The sequence below is a fragment of the Mixophyes fleayi genome, chromosome 4, assembly GCF_038048845.1.
Source record: "Mixophyes fleayi isolate aMixFle1 chromosome 4, aMixFle1.hap1, whole genome shotgun sequence".
Classification (NCBI taxonomy): Eukaryota; Metazoa; Chordata; class Amphibia; order Anura; family Limnodynastidae; genus Mixophyes; species Mixophyes fleayi.
Window position 1 is genome coordinate 340,061,348 of NC_134405.1, and position 16,767 is coordinate 340,078,114.

The 16,767-nt window shown below is 44.2% G+C and overlaps 2 protein-coding genes across 3 annotated transcripts in view; one reads left to right on the forward strand and one right to left on the reverse strand.

Moving 5' to 3' along the window:
- Positions 1 to 1,180: 1,180 nt before the first annotated feature.
- On the forward strand, positions 1,181 to 7,420 carry TMEM213 (transmembrane protein 213). The gene is made up of 3 exons (XM_075206069.1): positions 1,181 to 1,373; positions 3,205 to 3,243; positions 6,192 to 7,420. Exons 1-3 carry the CDS (start codon positions 1,181 to 1,183, stop codon positions 6,359 to 6,361), a joined length of 402 nt encoding a protein of 133 aa, XP_075062170.1. The 3' UTR covers positions 6,362 to 7,420.
- A 669-nt stretch (positions 7,421 to 8,089) lies between these two features.
- Positions 8,090 to 16,767, reverse strand: part of KIAA1549 (KIAA1549 ortholog) — a 48,346-nt gene continuing 39,668 nt past the window's right edge. For both annotated transcript variants that reach the window (XM_075210642.1, XM_075210641.1), the window contains exons 15-20: positions 15,894 to 16,038; positions 14,702 to 15,016; positions 13,718 to 13,770; positions 11,912 to 12,057; positions 11,573 to 11,739; positions 8,090 to 11,124 (exon numbers count right to left, since the gene is read on the reverse strand). In XM_075210642.1, coding sequence (XP_075066743.1) covers positions 10,897 to 11,124; positions 11,573 to 11,739; positions 11,912 to 12,057; positions 13,718 to 13,770; positions 14,702 to 15,016; positions 15,894 to 16,038 — 1,054 coding nt within the window. In that variant the 3' untranslated portion in view covers positions 8,090 to 10,896. The remainder of the gene's footprint in view (positions 11,125 to 11,572; positions 11,740 to 11,911; positions 12,058 to 13,717; positions 13,771 to 14,701; positions 15,017 to 15,893; positions 16,039 to 16,767) is intronic.

Sequence of the window (16,767 nt, forward strand, 5' to 3'; positions counted from 1 at the left end):
TATATATTAATAAATTGCCCAATAAAAGATTCCTAGGAAATCTGGTCATTGGATGGGTCTTGGTAAATATACCCCTTAAATGGAGCAGGGACTGATGAGAATGATTACATATCCTCTGTACAGCGCTGTGTAATATGATGGCGCTATATAAATATAGACAGCAGTAAATAATAATACATCCATTCGGAGAGATTGGAGGGAGATGGTGATTGTCCCTCAGGTAGAGATTGGGGGGAGATGGTGACTGTTACTCAGGCAGAGATTGGGGGGAGATGGTGACTGTTCCTCAGGTAGAGATTGGGGGGAGATGGTGACTGTTACTCAGGCAGAGATTGGGGGGAGATGGTGACTGTTCCTCAGGTAGAGATTGGGGGGAGATGATGACTGTGAACACAGTAGCACATTTACAAGGTGTTTATACAACAGGTCACCTTCATAGGAACCTGCACAGCCCTCTCTGCATGTTTAGCAAACACTGAACTGGTTTGTCCCAATCTGTTGTGCCTGTATCAGCCTCAGGTCTTCTCCCACCAGGTCTGACAGACACAGAGCCAGCGACTCCTGAGAGCTGAAATCTTATCAGCCACCGAGACCCATATAAAGATATAGAGATATATAAAACAATTGCTCCACGGTTTATATCCTCACCTCAGTCTCTGTGTTTTGTAAATATTATTCAATTATCTCTACTATTTTCTGGTACCATCTTCTCCGGGAATCTGTTCCAAGACTCCACTACTTTTCCAATAATTCCCCCTCTGGCATCACTCTGTATCAGTCATTGCAGTTTGTACAACGAAGGTTTTGTTTGCTGGACCCCAGTGAGCCAAACTTATGTCAATATCTACTATAGGTTTCCTTCTATACAAAACTAAGTTTGTGAATAATTTGCCTGTTTATAACACTGGGACGTAGTTCTCTCCATGGAACGATATTGTTTTACACCCTGTTATGTTGTAACAAAATGCTAAATATACATTATGCCAATTTATAACGGTGTGAAATAATAATTTCACTAAAAAATGAAGCTTCCATCTTTTTCAATTGATCCATTTTTTTATCTCCAGTGAAATAGATTTTATGGTGGATTTTGTTTTCACACATGTACAGTCTATGACACGTGATTTACATGGTGATTACTTCAGACCTTTAATGTACGAGTACATATTACTGTAATATAATGTACAGCTGCAGGGGGCGGGGCTCTGTCACCCAGGTGGCTCCTCCCACTTCTCTGCTCCTGAGCAGCCAGGATGTTACTGCTCAGAAACATCAGATCAGTGTAAGGACTCTGTGCAGTGTCCCCAATATGAAGATCTGTCTATCTGTTCTGCTCCTGCTTCTCCTATGTTATGTCCAGGTGTACGGATCAGGTGAGTGTGCTGTATCTGTCACTGATACATTGTGACAGATAAACTGCTACTGATACATTGTTACAGATGCTATACTGATAAGTACTACAGGTAGAATACAGATAAACTGCTACATAATTATTAGTTATTATTACTGATTAAAAGTATTACACTAACAATCTGATACTTTATAACAGGTTTATACTGATAATCTAACATTGATTCAGTTTTACTTGTATAATATGTATATTTTATATGTATATCTGTGTATAATACTGTGCACACTGTATATAAGACCACACACTCTGTATATCTGTGTATAAGACTGCACACTGTGTATATCTATGTAACACTGTGCAATGTGTATATCTGTGTATAACACCGCAGGATATGTATATCTGTGTATAATACTGCGCACACTGAGTATAACACTGCACACTGTGTATCTGTGTATAACACCACACACTATGTCTATCTGTTGAGACACTTCTGCATTGGGACAGGTGAGGTCCCGGGACGGCTGCAGACAGCACAGTAACACTCCCGGGCTGAACACACACAGATGGTGGATGGAACTAATGAAGTAATTAGACCAAAGTGCGGGTTTATGGTACTCAAACCTGTATTGTGCATATCTGTATATAACACTGTATATCTGTGTATAACAAAGCATGATATTTATATCTGTGTATAACATTGTGTATAACACAGCATGATGTGTATATCTGTGTATAACACAGCACGTTGCGTATATATGTGTATAACACTGTATATCTGTATAGAACACAACACACTGTGTATATCGGTGTATAACACTGCACACTGTGTATATGAGTGCATAATGTGTTTATCTGTGTATAACACTGTGTATAGCACTACACACTGTAAATCTGTGTATAACACTGCAGTGTATATCTGTGTATAACACTGTGTATATCTGTGTATAACACTACACACTGTGTATATCTGTATAGAACACTGCACACTGTGTATATCTGTGTATAAGACTGTGTATAGCACTACACACTGTAAATCTGTGTATAACAGTGCAGTGTATATCTGTGTATAACACTGTGTATATCTGTGTATAACACTACACACTGTGTATATCTGCGTATAACACTACACACTGTGTATATCTGTGTATAACACTACACACTGAGTATAACATACACTGTTTCCAATATCTGGTTTCTCCCTGGATCCAGTACTATCCTTCATTTGAATTAACAGTCGTATCCCTGGATACCCTTTTCCGCTAAAAAATTGTCTAACCCTTTCTTAAACATGTGCATTGAATCTGTCATCACATCCTTCCCTGGCAGTGATTCCATAGGATAAATGTATTATGTTCTGATTTCTTCATCTCACCGATGTACGGCAAGTTTGACAGGTAAATTTAAAAACGTAATGTCTTTAAAAGGCAAAACTTGCCGAATATCAGAAATTGGAGCATAATACATTTACTGCCCTTACTGTAAAGAACCCTTCCGCTGCTGGTTGTGAAACTTCCTCTCCTCTAACCTTAGGGGGTGACCGCGTGTCCTGTGTATAGTCCTTGGGGTACAAAGTTCCCATGAAAGTTCTCTGTATTGAGACGTATTCTGGAAGTATCGGTGGTGATACAGTGATTGATGCCGAGGTATAAACACCGACACTTGTACAATTATATCACAGAGCTGAACGTTGCTGCTTTTAAAATATTCTCGTTTTATAAAGTAATTAGAATTTTCTGACCTTCTCCATTATATATCGTTATCTTCTCATGTATTAATGTCAGAAAATCTGTTGTACCCGCAGCAAGTCAATTGTGTCCAAATTATTAAGGTGAAACCTTCTGTTCTCGTTTCAGCGTCCAATGGTACAGTACAGAGTTTGCTGCAGTGTCCGGGTAAGTTTTATATGTTTATCATTTCAAATTAATAATTAGTTGTGGAATCTCCTAAAACAGACATTACAGAGCGCAGAGGAAGTCAGAGATCATTAATAACACGGGGGATTCCAGATTATTATACTTTATGGACAATATAATCAGTTGGGGAATATTCCTGATTATTAATATATGGGTTCCATAAGCCGCTGTTTAATGGAAATTTAAATGTAAACGGTAGAATCTGATGAGTGTAGAAGAACAGAGGTTTCTTCTGCAACACAAAAGATGGTTCTTTACAGTAAGAGCAGTAACACCTGGAAGGACAATGTTCTATGATTAGTAGTAAAGAAACATCATCATCCAAATATAAATGACTGATCTTCAAATAAGGCATGCTGGGCCTTGTTGTTCCACAACAACTGGCGAATCGCAGGCAGTGGGTTTTTTTTTTAGTGAAAAGTTGATAGTGGCCAATGTCGTTTTACTGACAGGTTATTTACGTCATTCTAAATGGATCTATAAAATAATAGTAGAACAATATAAATCAGGTTCCGAAACAAAACCCATCAGCCAGGCGTCACGTGGAATCCGGTAGTGTCAGAATACAGCTGTATTTGTCTTCTTACTACAGGGTAAAAATGTTACCGATTGTCAGTAAATTTACTGATGATTGGCAACTTTCACCCAGGGTTGCCTAAGCCAGACCTAGGAGGTTGATTACCAAGTGCACGAAATATGCAGCTAAAAACTCTTTAAAATTCCAAAACTGCACCTCAGTGGTTGACATGAAAGTGCTCGTCTGCTCTCCACTATCAGGAGACGCTTCTGCCACCTAGCTGTGCCTCTCGGTGTTACATTAAAATAAACCTTTCAGTTTGCTCAGTCTCTTCTCCTTTATGTCTTAAATGAAACGTGAGCGTGAGGGGACATCGTGTCATTATTACACGTGGCACACGTGTGTGTGTGCAGCTTATTGTTACATGTGTATCCCTCTCCTCTGGAATCTTCCCCTCCTCTTTTAAACATGCTCTTGTCTCCCCCATAATCAAGAAACCGTCCCTTGATCCCACCTCTCTCTCGAATTACCGCCCTATTTTGCTTCTTCCTTTTGCCTCCAAACTCCTTGAACGGGTTGTCTACAACCGTCTCACCTCCTTTCTTTCCTCTCACTCGCTCCTTGACCCGATCCAATCTGGTTTCCGCTCCCTCCACTCCACTGAAATCGCCCTCACTAAGGTCACTAATGACCTTCTCCTCGCTAAATCCAATAGACACTACTCCCTTCTTATCCTTCTTGACTTCTCTGCTGCCTTCGATAACGTTGACCACGCACTCCTTTTGCAAACTCTCAAATCTATAGACCCCTGTAACACTGTTCCTCTTACCTTACCAACCGCTCCTTCTCAGTCTCTACACATGACTCCACATCACCCCCTCTTTCCCTACCTGTTGGTGTTCCTCAAGGCTCCGTTCTTGGCCCCCTGCTTTTCTCCCTCTACACCTCCTCCCTTGGTGTCCTCATCCGCTACTTTGGCCTCCAGTACCACCTCTATGCTGATGATACCCAAATTTATATTTCATCCCCTGACCTCTCCCCTTCCCTTCTGTCTCGTGTCTCCTCCTATCTCTCAGCCATCTCATCTTAGATGTCCCAACGCTTCCTTAAACTCAATATTTCCAAGACTGAACTTATCGTCTTCCCCCCTCCCAGGACTCCCCCACCTCCCCCCCCCTCTCTATTTCTGTTAATAACACTACCCTCGTTTCTGTCCCCCAAATCAAATGCCTTGGGGTCATCCTTGATCCATCCGTCTCACATTCTGTCCCTCTCAAAATCCTGCTACTGTAACCTCCTTCTCTCTGGCTAACCTGATTCTCACCTTGACCCTCTTAAGTCTATCCTCAATGCTGCTGCCCGCCTCATTTCTCTCTCCCGCCGCTCTATCTCTGCTGTCTCCCTCTAACAGTCACTGCAATGGCTCCCCATGGCCTACAGAATTAAATTTAAACTCCTCACCCTCACCTTTAAAGCTCTTAATCAATCCTCCCCTCCCTACATCTCCAATCTCATCTCTCATCTAGCTACACTCCTACCCGCCACCTCCACTCTGCCTGTGACCGCCGCCTCACTGCTTCACTGATCACCTCCTCTCACTCCCGTCTTCAGGACTTTGCCCGGGCTGCTCCCCTGCTGTGGAACAATCTTCCACGTTCCATCAGGTTATCATCTACTCTCAAAGGCTTCAAGCGTGCCCTTAAGACTCATTTCTTTATTCAAGTCTATCAGTTCTCTTCCTAACTCCCTTGTCCTGGCTCTCTCCCCCAGTTAATACCACCCTATTTGTGTCTCCCCCTTCCCTTTATGATGTAAGCTCTCAGGAGCAGGGCCCTCTAACCTTGTGTTCTCCTTCTACTATTCCATCACCCTCTGTACCTCTTGGCCTGCTTCCCTAGCCCTATTTTCTTAAGCTTCGGCCTACTTCCCACTGATTTCTGCCATCACTTTCACGCATTGTCCCAGAAATAATTTGATTTGCATTACCGTGTTACCTGTGTCTGTGTATATATTTGTGTTCTTTTTTGTTCTTTCTGTATCATGTTGTGTCATGGGTCACTGTTTTCTATATATGTCATGTACGGCGCTGCGGACCCTTTGTGGCACCTTATAAATTAAAGATAATAATAATAATAATAATAATAATAATAATAATGTGACAATGGTGGAGCTCCTCTGGACACGTGCGTAAATCCAGGTGTCCAAATCGGCTTCTGAATAAAAAAACTCTGAACTCTCAAACATCCGGAGATGGTTTGTGACCTGCCGATTCCTTAGACCACAGCGCCCCCCTCCCCCCGATTGTCCCATGATGCTTAGCTGCAGTCTTTGACTCCAAGACCCCGAATTGTTACATGCAGACTCTCTACTCTCTCTGAGACCCCCCATCTTTGTGTTTCCTCCCCCACAGAAAATGACATTTGCGACGTGGCGAGCCGGTGTTGTATGTCGGGGATGGACAGTTACGGTTGGATCGCAGCCGCCGTTGGCTGGAGCTTGTGGTTCTTCACCCTCATCCTCTTCTGCATTGGTAAAGTTATGAACTTGCGCCCAAATGAACCCAAATACCAACAGACATAAACGGGGGAGCGCTGAGGAACATTCGGGGGAAGGTCGGAATCAGGAGAAATCCGCAGAATCCAACCCGAGGATTCCAGAGAAACTGCATCAACATAAACGTCCGTCGCCGACGATCATTTCACGTTGGTTTTCCTTGTTTCCTGTCTAGAACTTCACAGTTCTGTGGCTGCAATGTATCCAATACCTCCCTCAACATAATACAGCTTGTAATCAGCGGTACTCCTATTAGTAATCAGCGGTACTCCTATTAGTAATCAGCGATACTCCTATTAGTAATCAGCGGTACTCCTATTAGTAATCAGCAGTACTCCTATTAGTAATCAGCGGTACTCCTATTAGTAATCAGCGGTACTCCGATTAGTAATCAGCGATACTCCTATTAGTAATCAGCGGTACTCCCATTAGTAATCAGCGGTACTCCCATTAGTAATCAGCGGTACTCCCATTAGTAATCAGCGGTACTCCCATTAGTAATCAGCGGTACTCCCATTAGTAATCAGCGGTACTCCTATTAGTAATCAGTGGTACTCCTATTAGTGATCAGCGGTACTCCTATTAGTAATCAGCGGTACTCCTATTAGTGATCAGCGGTACTCCTATTAGTGAGAGTAATCTCATTTATATATTATTGAAGACTGAACATCCTTTGTAGCTGTAATTCCTGTAACAAATGTATATACAGTGATGCTTTTTGCTCATGGCAATAAAAGGACTAGTCGTCTAATCACTGCGGAGGACATTTTGTGGGCTGGACCAATATTCAAGAGAACACACTGGTACGGCCTAAAAATATGGCCGCCTTTAGTGCGTACAAGTGACAGTTGCGCTTTGTGTAATCACTGCTGAATGATAAATTGTATTAATGCATCTGATCTAGTATTAATATGTGTCAGTGATAAGAGAAATCTGATCAAAACTCACATTACAAATGGCAGAATGGTGTCACATTACCGCACGATTGTGGAATAAGGGACAGGGGGACCCGTTATTTTAGGAACCAACAAATATAAAATTGTTTTCAGTTATTTTCATTTCATAAAACATTCCTTTAAAAGTCAACTTGTTTCCACTCATTTTAAATCAGCGGAAGTGATTGATAACAGGATGTGGTTGATATAATCTGCTGTCCAGCGATATAATGTTACAGCCGCTGACTCACACTGGAGGCAGCCATGTTATAAGCTACGCTCATATTAGGACCAAGTAGTCGGTTCACGGTGATGTCACCGGCTAACAGCGACCGGACAGGCTGAATATAGGCCCGGCGCACAAAATGGCAGCCGCCATTGTGTACGACAGGCACGTTTTAAAGGAAAAGCCCTTGAGCCGCTGTCAATGATCATTGATCCCCGTATTTCAGTAATAATACTGAGAACCATTTTTATTATGAAAGGAAACGTCAAATGCCCCAAAAAAACGAATTCTAAATGGAAATAAAATATGAAACCATCAGAGCTTTGGTGCAAATATTTTTTATTCTTTCTGCTCTTTATGACTGTACTCAATGATAACATGCACCAGTCACCAAGTGACAACAAATACCAGCTGACAGCCCCCCCTCTAGTTAAACCCCCCTCACGTGCACATAATAAAAAAAACGAAAACAGAAAAACATCTCAACACTGGAAAAAAAAACAAAAAAAAACACATCTCGAAAACAGAGATCACAGCAAATCCCCCCCCTCCCCCTGGACTGGGCCCGCCAGCCCCCCCCCCCCCCCAAAACAAAACAAATAAAAATGACAAAGAATGTCTACACACAGTTGTGTTTATGGGAGTACAGACCAGCCGAACCGGTAACGACCCCCCTCCCCCCCCCCCCCAGTGGGGCTCGGTCCCAAAACAGGCCGGCGTGTAACTAACCCCTTCATAGCCGGAGAGACCAGCAGATCGTACCGTGAAAGTTCTCAAGGAAAACGGAGAGACGAGAAACGTTTAAGGGATTTTTATCTCCTTCACAAAATGTCAACGGGAACTTTGCCGATTTATTCTGATCCGTTACACAAAGAGTTACTTTGTTTTCCTTTGAAGATGCTAATTCCTGGTCCATTTCCTTCTCCTCTGTGGCCCGATGACCCCCAAATTCTCCAGCGAAATGTCGATGCGTTGACTGTAACTCACGAGTTTCCAGGTAACGGGTTTAATAGAAGCCGATGATCACACAACGTGACAATATCCAAATACAGAACAGTCGCTGCCTGCCCCCCGCCCCCCTGTATATTGCTGTGTTCAAGTAGCACCTTAAATTAACTCCTCCATCGCTGGATGGGTCAGCAACCGTGGGCATTGCGGGATAAACCAGCATGTTCCCGTGACCCACGCCAAGTACACGGGTCAGTTCTCTGGTGCCCCAGGGGGACAGATTTACTTTGCAGGGGAGATGAGGGAATCCTAATGTTTAAATCCAACACGGTCAAACGTCCAATGTTCGTTCCCCAAATGCACTCGTCTCCTAATACATGTCATTGGGGTCCCCTGGATAACTTAAAAGGGATTTGATGTAGTATTTTGCAGCCCTGTACATTATATAAGGACCCTCATTGTGGCGAATTCCATCAGATTTAGGTAAAAGGTTTAAGAAATGGCATTAAGACCATTTTTCTCTCTATAGGTGAATCTGCTGTATACGTTAATCTCCCACGATTAATAAGAAAATATGAACTTAAACCCCTACTTTATCCAACATGACACAGTCATATCTATATACAGACAGCCTGTTCCACCCTGGTCAAGACTCCTCAGTGCAGGACAGGGTATGTCAGTACAAGCCCAAAAGCACCGACCCAAAGGGCTGCCACATGAACAGCACCGGCCAGAAGTTTATTATTTGGATTGGAGCGATTTATAATTGAGTGAGTTCTCTGTACAGCGCTGCGGAATTAGTGGCGCGATATAAATAAATGGTGATGACCATAATTCACAATTCTCAGAAAAGAACGTACGCCATCTACAGGCTGTGGGCATTACTGCATTCCATGATTTACTAATACACTATTAATCATTTATAACACTTTTTATCAATGGGAATATCTTCACTGCAACTGAAGGAACAATTCACTTCCTAAATATAACACCCCAGTGACCTCCGACCCTCACTCCCCTTGGGCAGAATTCTCTCCTCGTTACTCTATAATCGCAGCCCGTGTCTTATAATGAAACATCTCATCTACAACCACAAACAAGTCACTCCCAGGCCGGCAGAATCCGCTTTATTCCTCCTCTCACGCCTGAAGCCTCTTCTATCCTTAACCCTAAACTCTCACAATTACATTTTCCATGTTCTGCTCCATTCCCTGACTGTGCCCCCCCTCAGCTGGGAGCCCACTCCACCGATCCACTACTCCTTCCCACACCCTTCACTGCATTACAAAACCTTGTTACCACTGCCCAATCCCACACATCCCTGAGAGATACTCATTACCCCTCTATACGGCATTTTACCGGGGCCAGCCGTACATCAGGGATCCGCAGAGTAGGTGAGTGGTCCGGTGCCAAGTCTACTACAAACCCATTTAATCTGCCTCATGGTAGTGGGTTCCCGTCCACTAATTACTCTCTCTTACACAGTACCACTTACATAAAAGGGACATTTATTACCTGCAAAGAACATTTTACTCCAGAATGAGATAAAAACTGTTATTATGGTGCGACCGGCCTGTAAGATAAACTAGGACAAGATTGAAACGTGATCTATTGAGGATGTACAACGGCCCCACACCAATTTATAATGCTCTCTAAAGTATTAGAAAGTGTTAATCTTATTAGTATTTAACAATGAACTTCGTACATTTCTTATGTAGCGAATAAGCCCCAGCCCCCAACCTAGGATCACTGCGAGAAGCCCCCCCAGACAACTTCTGAAGCCCCATAATGCCCTGGGGCTCATTCTGGAGTCTGAACATTAAACTGCTGGTTTGGGGGTGGAAGTGAGTTTACAAAATAAAAATACTACACTTCTCATTTAGCGCAATACAAAAAGTTCTGCACTTACTGAAACGAAGACCCCTCTCATCCCCCGACATCCTCTACAGGCTACCATATAACAGTATTCGTCCCACACGCACATAGTTAGAACACATATGCAGATCTGTGTACATAGTCGGACGTCAATAATTTAGGAAAACTGCCCCTCTCTTTCCCACGTGGCAGAGACCCGCCCCGGGGCGGTTTGATGCGTATAACGGACAACGCTGAAATCTGCTCCGACCCCTGGTTTATATACAGGCTTTATTATTGCTGGCGATGTGTGTTAGTGGCACAATGTGATTGTAAGCTCTTGGGCAGTCACCCCTATCAGTTGCCGCGGGTCTGACCCAATAGAGGAACAAAGAAGTTCTCCTGTGAATCTTAGTGCCAGGGGTAACATGCCCATTATCCGGGTCTGACACCCGCTACGCCCGAGGTGGCCCGTGTTGCTGACCCGTCCAGCCGCGTGTTATTTGCGTTCACCTCTAACAGCGCCAGTTAGCTCCTCCCGTCCGCCCGCTCTGGCTTCCATAGGAAGCGGACATCACACCAGCTGGGCGCAGTCCCTATCAGCTGTGGTAGGTGCTGGCTACCGCTTGTTTTTGGGAGAGCCGTAGCAGTTCTTCCCGGATAGCCTTGATGAGGGAGGCGGAGGAGTGTCCCAGGTGGACATCCTCGGCTGAGCCAGAGGGGTAACAGATGGATGGTGGGAGGTGAGAGGGGGGCGGGCGATTAGGACCTCTGTTCATGGAGAACATCTGGGGGGTTCCATAGTCCTGGGCTCCGTGTGTGTTACCCTGGAAAAGAGAAAAGATTTTAGTGAGAGCCCAAGTGGGGCGATGTGAAACAGAGACTGTCCTGTCCTCTATAGCGCAGGGTCATGTGTTCCGCTTCCCTCGCCCTAATGCCTAGCTAGAATGGAAGAATGACTCGGAGGTCATACATTGAGTTTGGGTTCATAAAGATGGTGAATCGGTGATGAGGCCCATTCAGAAGAGGGGAGCAGTTTTAAGAAGTGTTCATGAAAGTTTAGGAAAATCAGGAAAAAAAATGTCAGCTTATAACTAATTCATTTTAATTTGGTTCCCCTTTAAATAACAGCTATGGGGCCTCGTCCAAATTCCTCCTATCTGTAGAGATTGAATTCTTTCTCTGAGCCACAGAAGTGACAGTACCGTCAGCGGCCCACCAGTTCATGCAGTCTAGAGATACGTTAGATCATGCGTCTCCTGTTTGTTGACTTACAGAATCTCTGTGATGGACATTTCTTGGGGCCTCCTCTTCATGATAGTACGAGGACCAACCGGGACCCCCAGACGGTTGTCCGGACCTGGTAGACGCCAGTTCTGTGGATTGAGCCCCCATCCGGCTGGCAATGCCCACTTGAGTCAGCTGGTGGATCTGGGCGGATCCTTGGGTTAGAAAACAACTTATTTTCAAACTTAGAATTGCAAAATGTCATTCTCAGAAAGTGATAATCCGCAGAGATTGACGCGTTTTACCCATTACCGCGGTACGAACTTTAATGAATGTAGCGATCACGTGCGGAAATGTCGCTGTGCAATAAAAACAAAACGTAATTACCTGAAGTGCTTCCAAGGGGCCGGGGTCTAGCCACGGACAGTATGTCCTCCTGATACGTGCGGGAAGGATATTGGGGGTCTGCCTGATGAGATTCCGTCACAGGCAATTCCGCAGGTGGCAGGAACCCAGAACCAAACCCCGGGCTTCTAAGGAAGGAGGGAGACTGAGGTTAGTACAAAGCAACACGAGTGTTTACCACCTCTAACCAGAGTCCTTCCCGATGATCAACTACTCTCTCTTCATAATACACACTAGTTCTCTTCCTCTTGTGATGTTATATTCCAATTCTCCGGCTACAATTTATAATCTGTCTTCTAAGATTATAATAATCTCATCTATCTATAAAGATCTGAGGTCAGTGGTTAGAGAAGAGAGGTATCAATAAGACAACAGGGCTCAGCTGCAGATAAGAGACTAATGACCGATCAGGAACATGCAATAATCACGCGGTTCATGTGTCATTTTGTGCCTATTTTTCTGCAAATGTCCCTATTTATATCATCAATATAGTGGAAGAGGCAAAAGGTTGATGAGAGGGGTTGGCTGGATTGGGGAATTCATAGCTAAAAGTGGGCTTGGCCCTCTCAGGTTCCCCGTTTTGCACCCACGCATAAGAATGATATTTCATTTTCCAGGACAATATATTTCCATGAGATTCAAAGGGCTGAGAGGGGCTAAAGCAGGAGAACATTGCCTGGCCACTGGGCGGCGGACAATCCTTCTCCAGTGTGCTCAGGAGGGTGCAGTAATTTAGAGTCGCCCCCCCCCCTACTTTCAATGCGACGTCTTCTGTGCTGTCCAGGCAGCTTTGATGTATTAAGAACGTGTTACATGTAATATGAAGACAGCCCCTTGTTCTGATGATGAACATAAGATGTAGAACGCGTCATATACTAGGAGAAAAATGTGAAAATTAACAAAGTGTGTGTGGGGGGGTCTGAAGTCTAATTAGACTGGATTTTGAAGTGATTTCTTTGCACATTCTACCTCGCACATTTACACGTGTGCCGCAAAAAAAGTAGAACTAATCTGACTCTTCACATATTTTGCGGTTCGTACATTATTGCTCATGGTGGAAAAGGACCAGAAAGACTGGAAATCAAGCGTGAAAATTAACATGAACAGATATAAATATAAACAAATGTTTTGAAAACTTCTATATCTGTACATAGAAATACAAACTTATATATCAAATCTAAGAAACTGATGAGGTTTGGAAGAGTCTCTGCTGAGTAATTCACCCAAAACTCCCAGAGTAACCTGTAAAACCTCTGTCCTGCCTGAGGTTACGCACATAACACACATGTAAGTATCAGGGGGGGGCGGCTGGGGGGCCGAGATGAAGAGAACAAGCTGCTACTTAACATATCACAGACCAATCTCTCTTCATAATCATTGTCCAAGCACAGCCCAAAGCTCAATGTGCCGTGACTGCCTCACCAGCTCATTAATCCCACCTTCAACGCCACCTCTAGGAAATTTCCAGACACCGCTCACCAACCTCAGCTGCATTCTGGGTAACTGAAAGCAGTTCTGTTTCTGTCTATTTTAAAACAGGTGCCATAACAAGACTTTGGCTACTTAAAGAACAATAAAAGTGCGTAACATGTTTCAGTGCAACTTTAAAACTATCAGATAAAGGAATTTCTTTCCAAAATTGCCAATTTTATTGTATCTCTACCCAGAATCCTTAGCACCTGTACCTCATTGTTAGACGAGACAATTACTGAGATGTTTACTCTAATGAATGAGACAACAATGCCCCCTACTGTCCTAAACCCTCATTGCACCCAACACTGACGTTACCTTGTTAGAAGACTGGGGGCAGAGGCCTGGACCGCCCCAAATTCCACGAATCTCTGAAAGGGAAGAAAAACAAATCTCCTTGAGTGAGATATAACTGTCCAAATTAGACTTCAGCAACTAGTGGAACTAGAAGTCCCAGCATGCTCTCTCAAGTTCTGGTGGGCAGGGCATGCTGGAAACTGCAGTTCTACAACGGCTGGAAAGACACGTTATACCTATGTCTGCTATAGGACTACATCTATCATTACCTTCAGCTTATCTATGTGTGACAATCTCCTCCCCACTACGTGTACAGTCTGTTATAATTGCAATATACAGTTATTTCGACACCTATCATTCTTGAGAAAATCAGATATAAACCTGTGATCCCTCCTCTCTGTCTTGTGACACCCCCTCCCAGAGCCAATGGGCTGGAAGCTGGCAGACCGATGTTACATGGTGTCTCAGGAGCGCAGTGAGCATGCTCCCGCCAGTATGTGGGCTGTTCTCTCTCTCATTAACACTCATGAATATTCATAGCTGTCCGGATGACGACTTGTTCTATGCAGACATGGTGAATGTAGAAGAGACGATAACTGGGAATTAACGCTATGCTGCCTGCTCAGATATCTGTTTATTATGTGACCGTGTGCAGGTAACAGGCCCCAAAACGGAGGCTGTAAAAGATAAGTACCCTGTTCTGATTTTCCCACTTCCCCTCGTTTCTCCCATGTTGCTATTAACAGATTCATTTACAGGAGTTTCCTGAACAAAAATTCCAATAACTTCCCTCCCCCTAAAACATTTACTTACAGGAATTTATTTGCAGCAATCTATCCCTTGTACGGAGTCATATATACATAAATAGTATTGTAGAGCTCTGGGCCTATCTAGTAAGGAGGGCCTGGAGCCTGGAGCCCTCTGCTGGTCACATTCTACAATTGCACTGTTTATAGTAGAACTAACGCCATTATAATGTGCAGTGAAATAACATTAATCACTTACATTGAAGTGGGAGGCTGGATGCGGAGGATACTGGCCCCCCCAGGGTGTAGTCCCCCGGCCTGCGCGGGCAGGGGTACTGCTGAGCGGCTGTTGCCCTGCAGTGCTTCCGGGTTGTACTGCCCCGGGCCCCTGGCTGCTGGGGGCCACCAGGGCGAAGGCGTCGTCCAGCAGAGACTGCATAGTTTGACGGACCTCTTCGATGGACGGCTGTGGGGCCACGTACTGCGCCGGGGGTGGGAGATGCGGGGGGGAGCCGGGATACTTGCCCAGGTCAGATACTGGGGTGGGGTTATCAGAGGGGAGGTCGGGGTCAGACTGTGGAAAGAAAGCACAAAGGTGATTGGTAGATAAACGTGCAGACTCTGTGGCGCGGTGCTGAGAAGGACACAACGTGGAGGTCTTCATAACCCCAGACCATACTTGCCAACTTTTCCTCGTTGGCTTCAGGGAAATCCCGGGGGGAGGTGGGCGTGCGGGGGCAGGGCTTGACGAATCGCATCATATTGGGGCTAAGATGACACGATATTTGCATCATTAAGTGGTGGGGGCGGGGCTTATCTATTGCGGGGCGAGAACCGGGAGGTTGCCCAGCTCTCCTGGGAGGTCTCCCAGAAATGCGGGAGTCTCCCGGGCATTCCGGGAGAGTAGGCAACTATGCGTTAAAGAAAAGCGGCTAATGAATCTCTAGAGACTGAAGTGTTTTTTACATTTCTTACATTACTGAAGTCATGTTGTCTTCCCTGTCAGCCTTTGATTAAATCTTGGTCTCCATGAAAATGGCCACCTCCATAGGCATCAATATATGGACATAGGACACAATTTCTGAACTGTGTCATCATGCCACAGATGGAGAAGCCAACCACGTCTTGTACTGGCTCAGCATCAGGGAGAATGCCAGACTCTTCAGGGAGTGAGGGAGGTCACCCCTATTTCAGGGAGTCTCCCTGACATTCAGGGAGAGATGACAAGTATGGCCCAGACGTTGGTACAGACTGAACATATATAAGTTCAAGTTATACAGGGAACAATCAGTTTATAGGGAGAATATATCTATATGACCTCTGTGGGAAGAACTGGGGGAGTGGATCAGATTCTCAGCCATATAATGCAGATTATTTAACCTTACAAACAGATTGTAATGTACACAGCAAATGAACACTTAGGATAGAAGGAGCAACAAGTGTACACTCACCACGTAGGCCGAGTTACTCACACCCGGCGGCCTCTTGTAGGTACCGTCACTGTCCGTGGTAATTAAGCGATCTCGATCCGCATCCGGGGGACTCGAGGACCCTTGCTGTTTGCGACGCTGCTTGGGGGATCGTCTGGCTCGCGAGCTGTGAATAAGGGGTGTGGTTATTATTATTGCAGTTACATTATGCCGTATATGTATTAATCAGCCACTGAACATACGTTTATCTACAGTACGACTCATTTTGATACTATTAGAAATCCTCTGAGATCTGGGGGCGTCTGTAGATCGTTACAGATTCTGAATCTGCAACACTAAGTCCGACCAATGGTTAACTGTGGAATAATCTGAAATAGAATTATTACGTAAAACTGAATTGAGCAGATGGAACGTTCAGTATCTAATATCTCTTTAGAATTGTTCTCTGCTGCCTCTGTCACCTGGGATGGAAAGAATTTATTACCGCTATCCTACGTTAAGGTAACTAACCGAGGATGGACAAAGGAGGGATGTTATCAATCATCGATAGGTATATAATTCATATACTTTAAGAGATCATTGTTCACTACACTGTCACTTAAAGGTTTTAAATATTTCACAAATTATTTCACAGGATACAAAGTTAGAATTAGGAATAAATTAAAAGAGGTGAAATATTAAAAATAATGAGTGATTTTATGAGTGCTGCATAACAGACACCTAATCTGATATATTCCGGAGAACAGTGAACATAAAGCCCAATTGTGGCATTACTAATACTGACAATAGAGTCAACAGATCTATAATAAAAGTATCACCAATTTACCGTGCTGATTATAACCAAACTTTAATTCTGCAGCCCCACACAAAGCAGGGTACCCCCCCCCCGCCCCAA

Bases quoted from the DNA above. Each gene is read 5' to 3' on its own strand.
- TMEM213 (XM_075206069.1), top strand. From the start codon at position 1,181: ATGTACAGCTGCAGGGGGCGGGGCTCTGTCACCCAGGTGGCTCCTCCC. The intron at 1,374-3,204 runs GTGAGTGTGCTG...TTCTCGTTTCAG, and splicing joins TGTCCAGGTGTACGGATCAG to CGTCCAATGGTACAGTACAG. The intron at 3,244-6,191 runs GTAAGTTTTATA...CCTCCCCCACAG, and splicing joins GAGTTTGCTGCAGTGTCCGG to AAAATGACATTTGCGACGTG.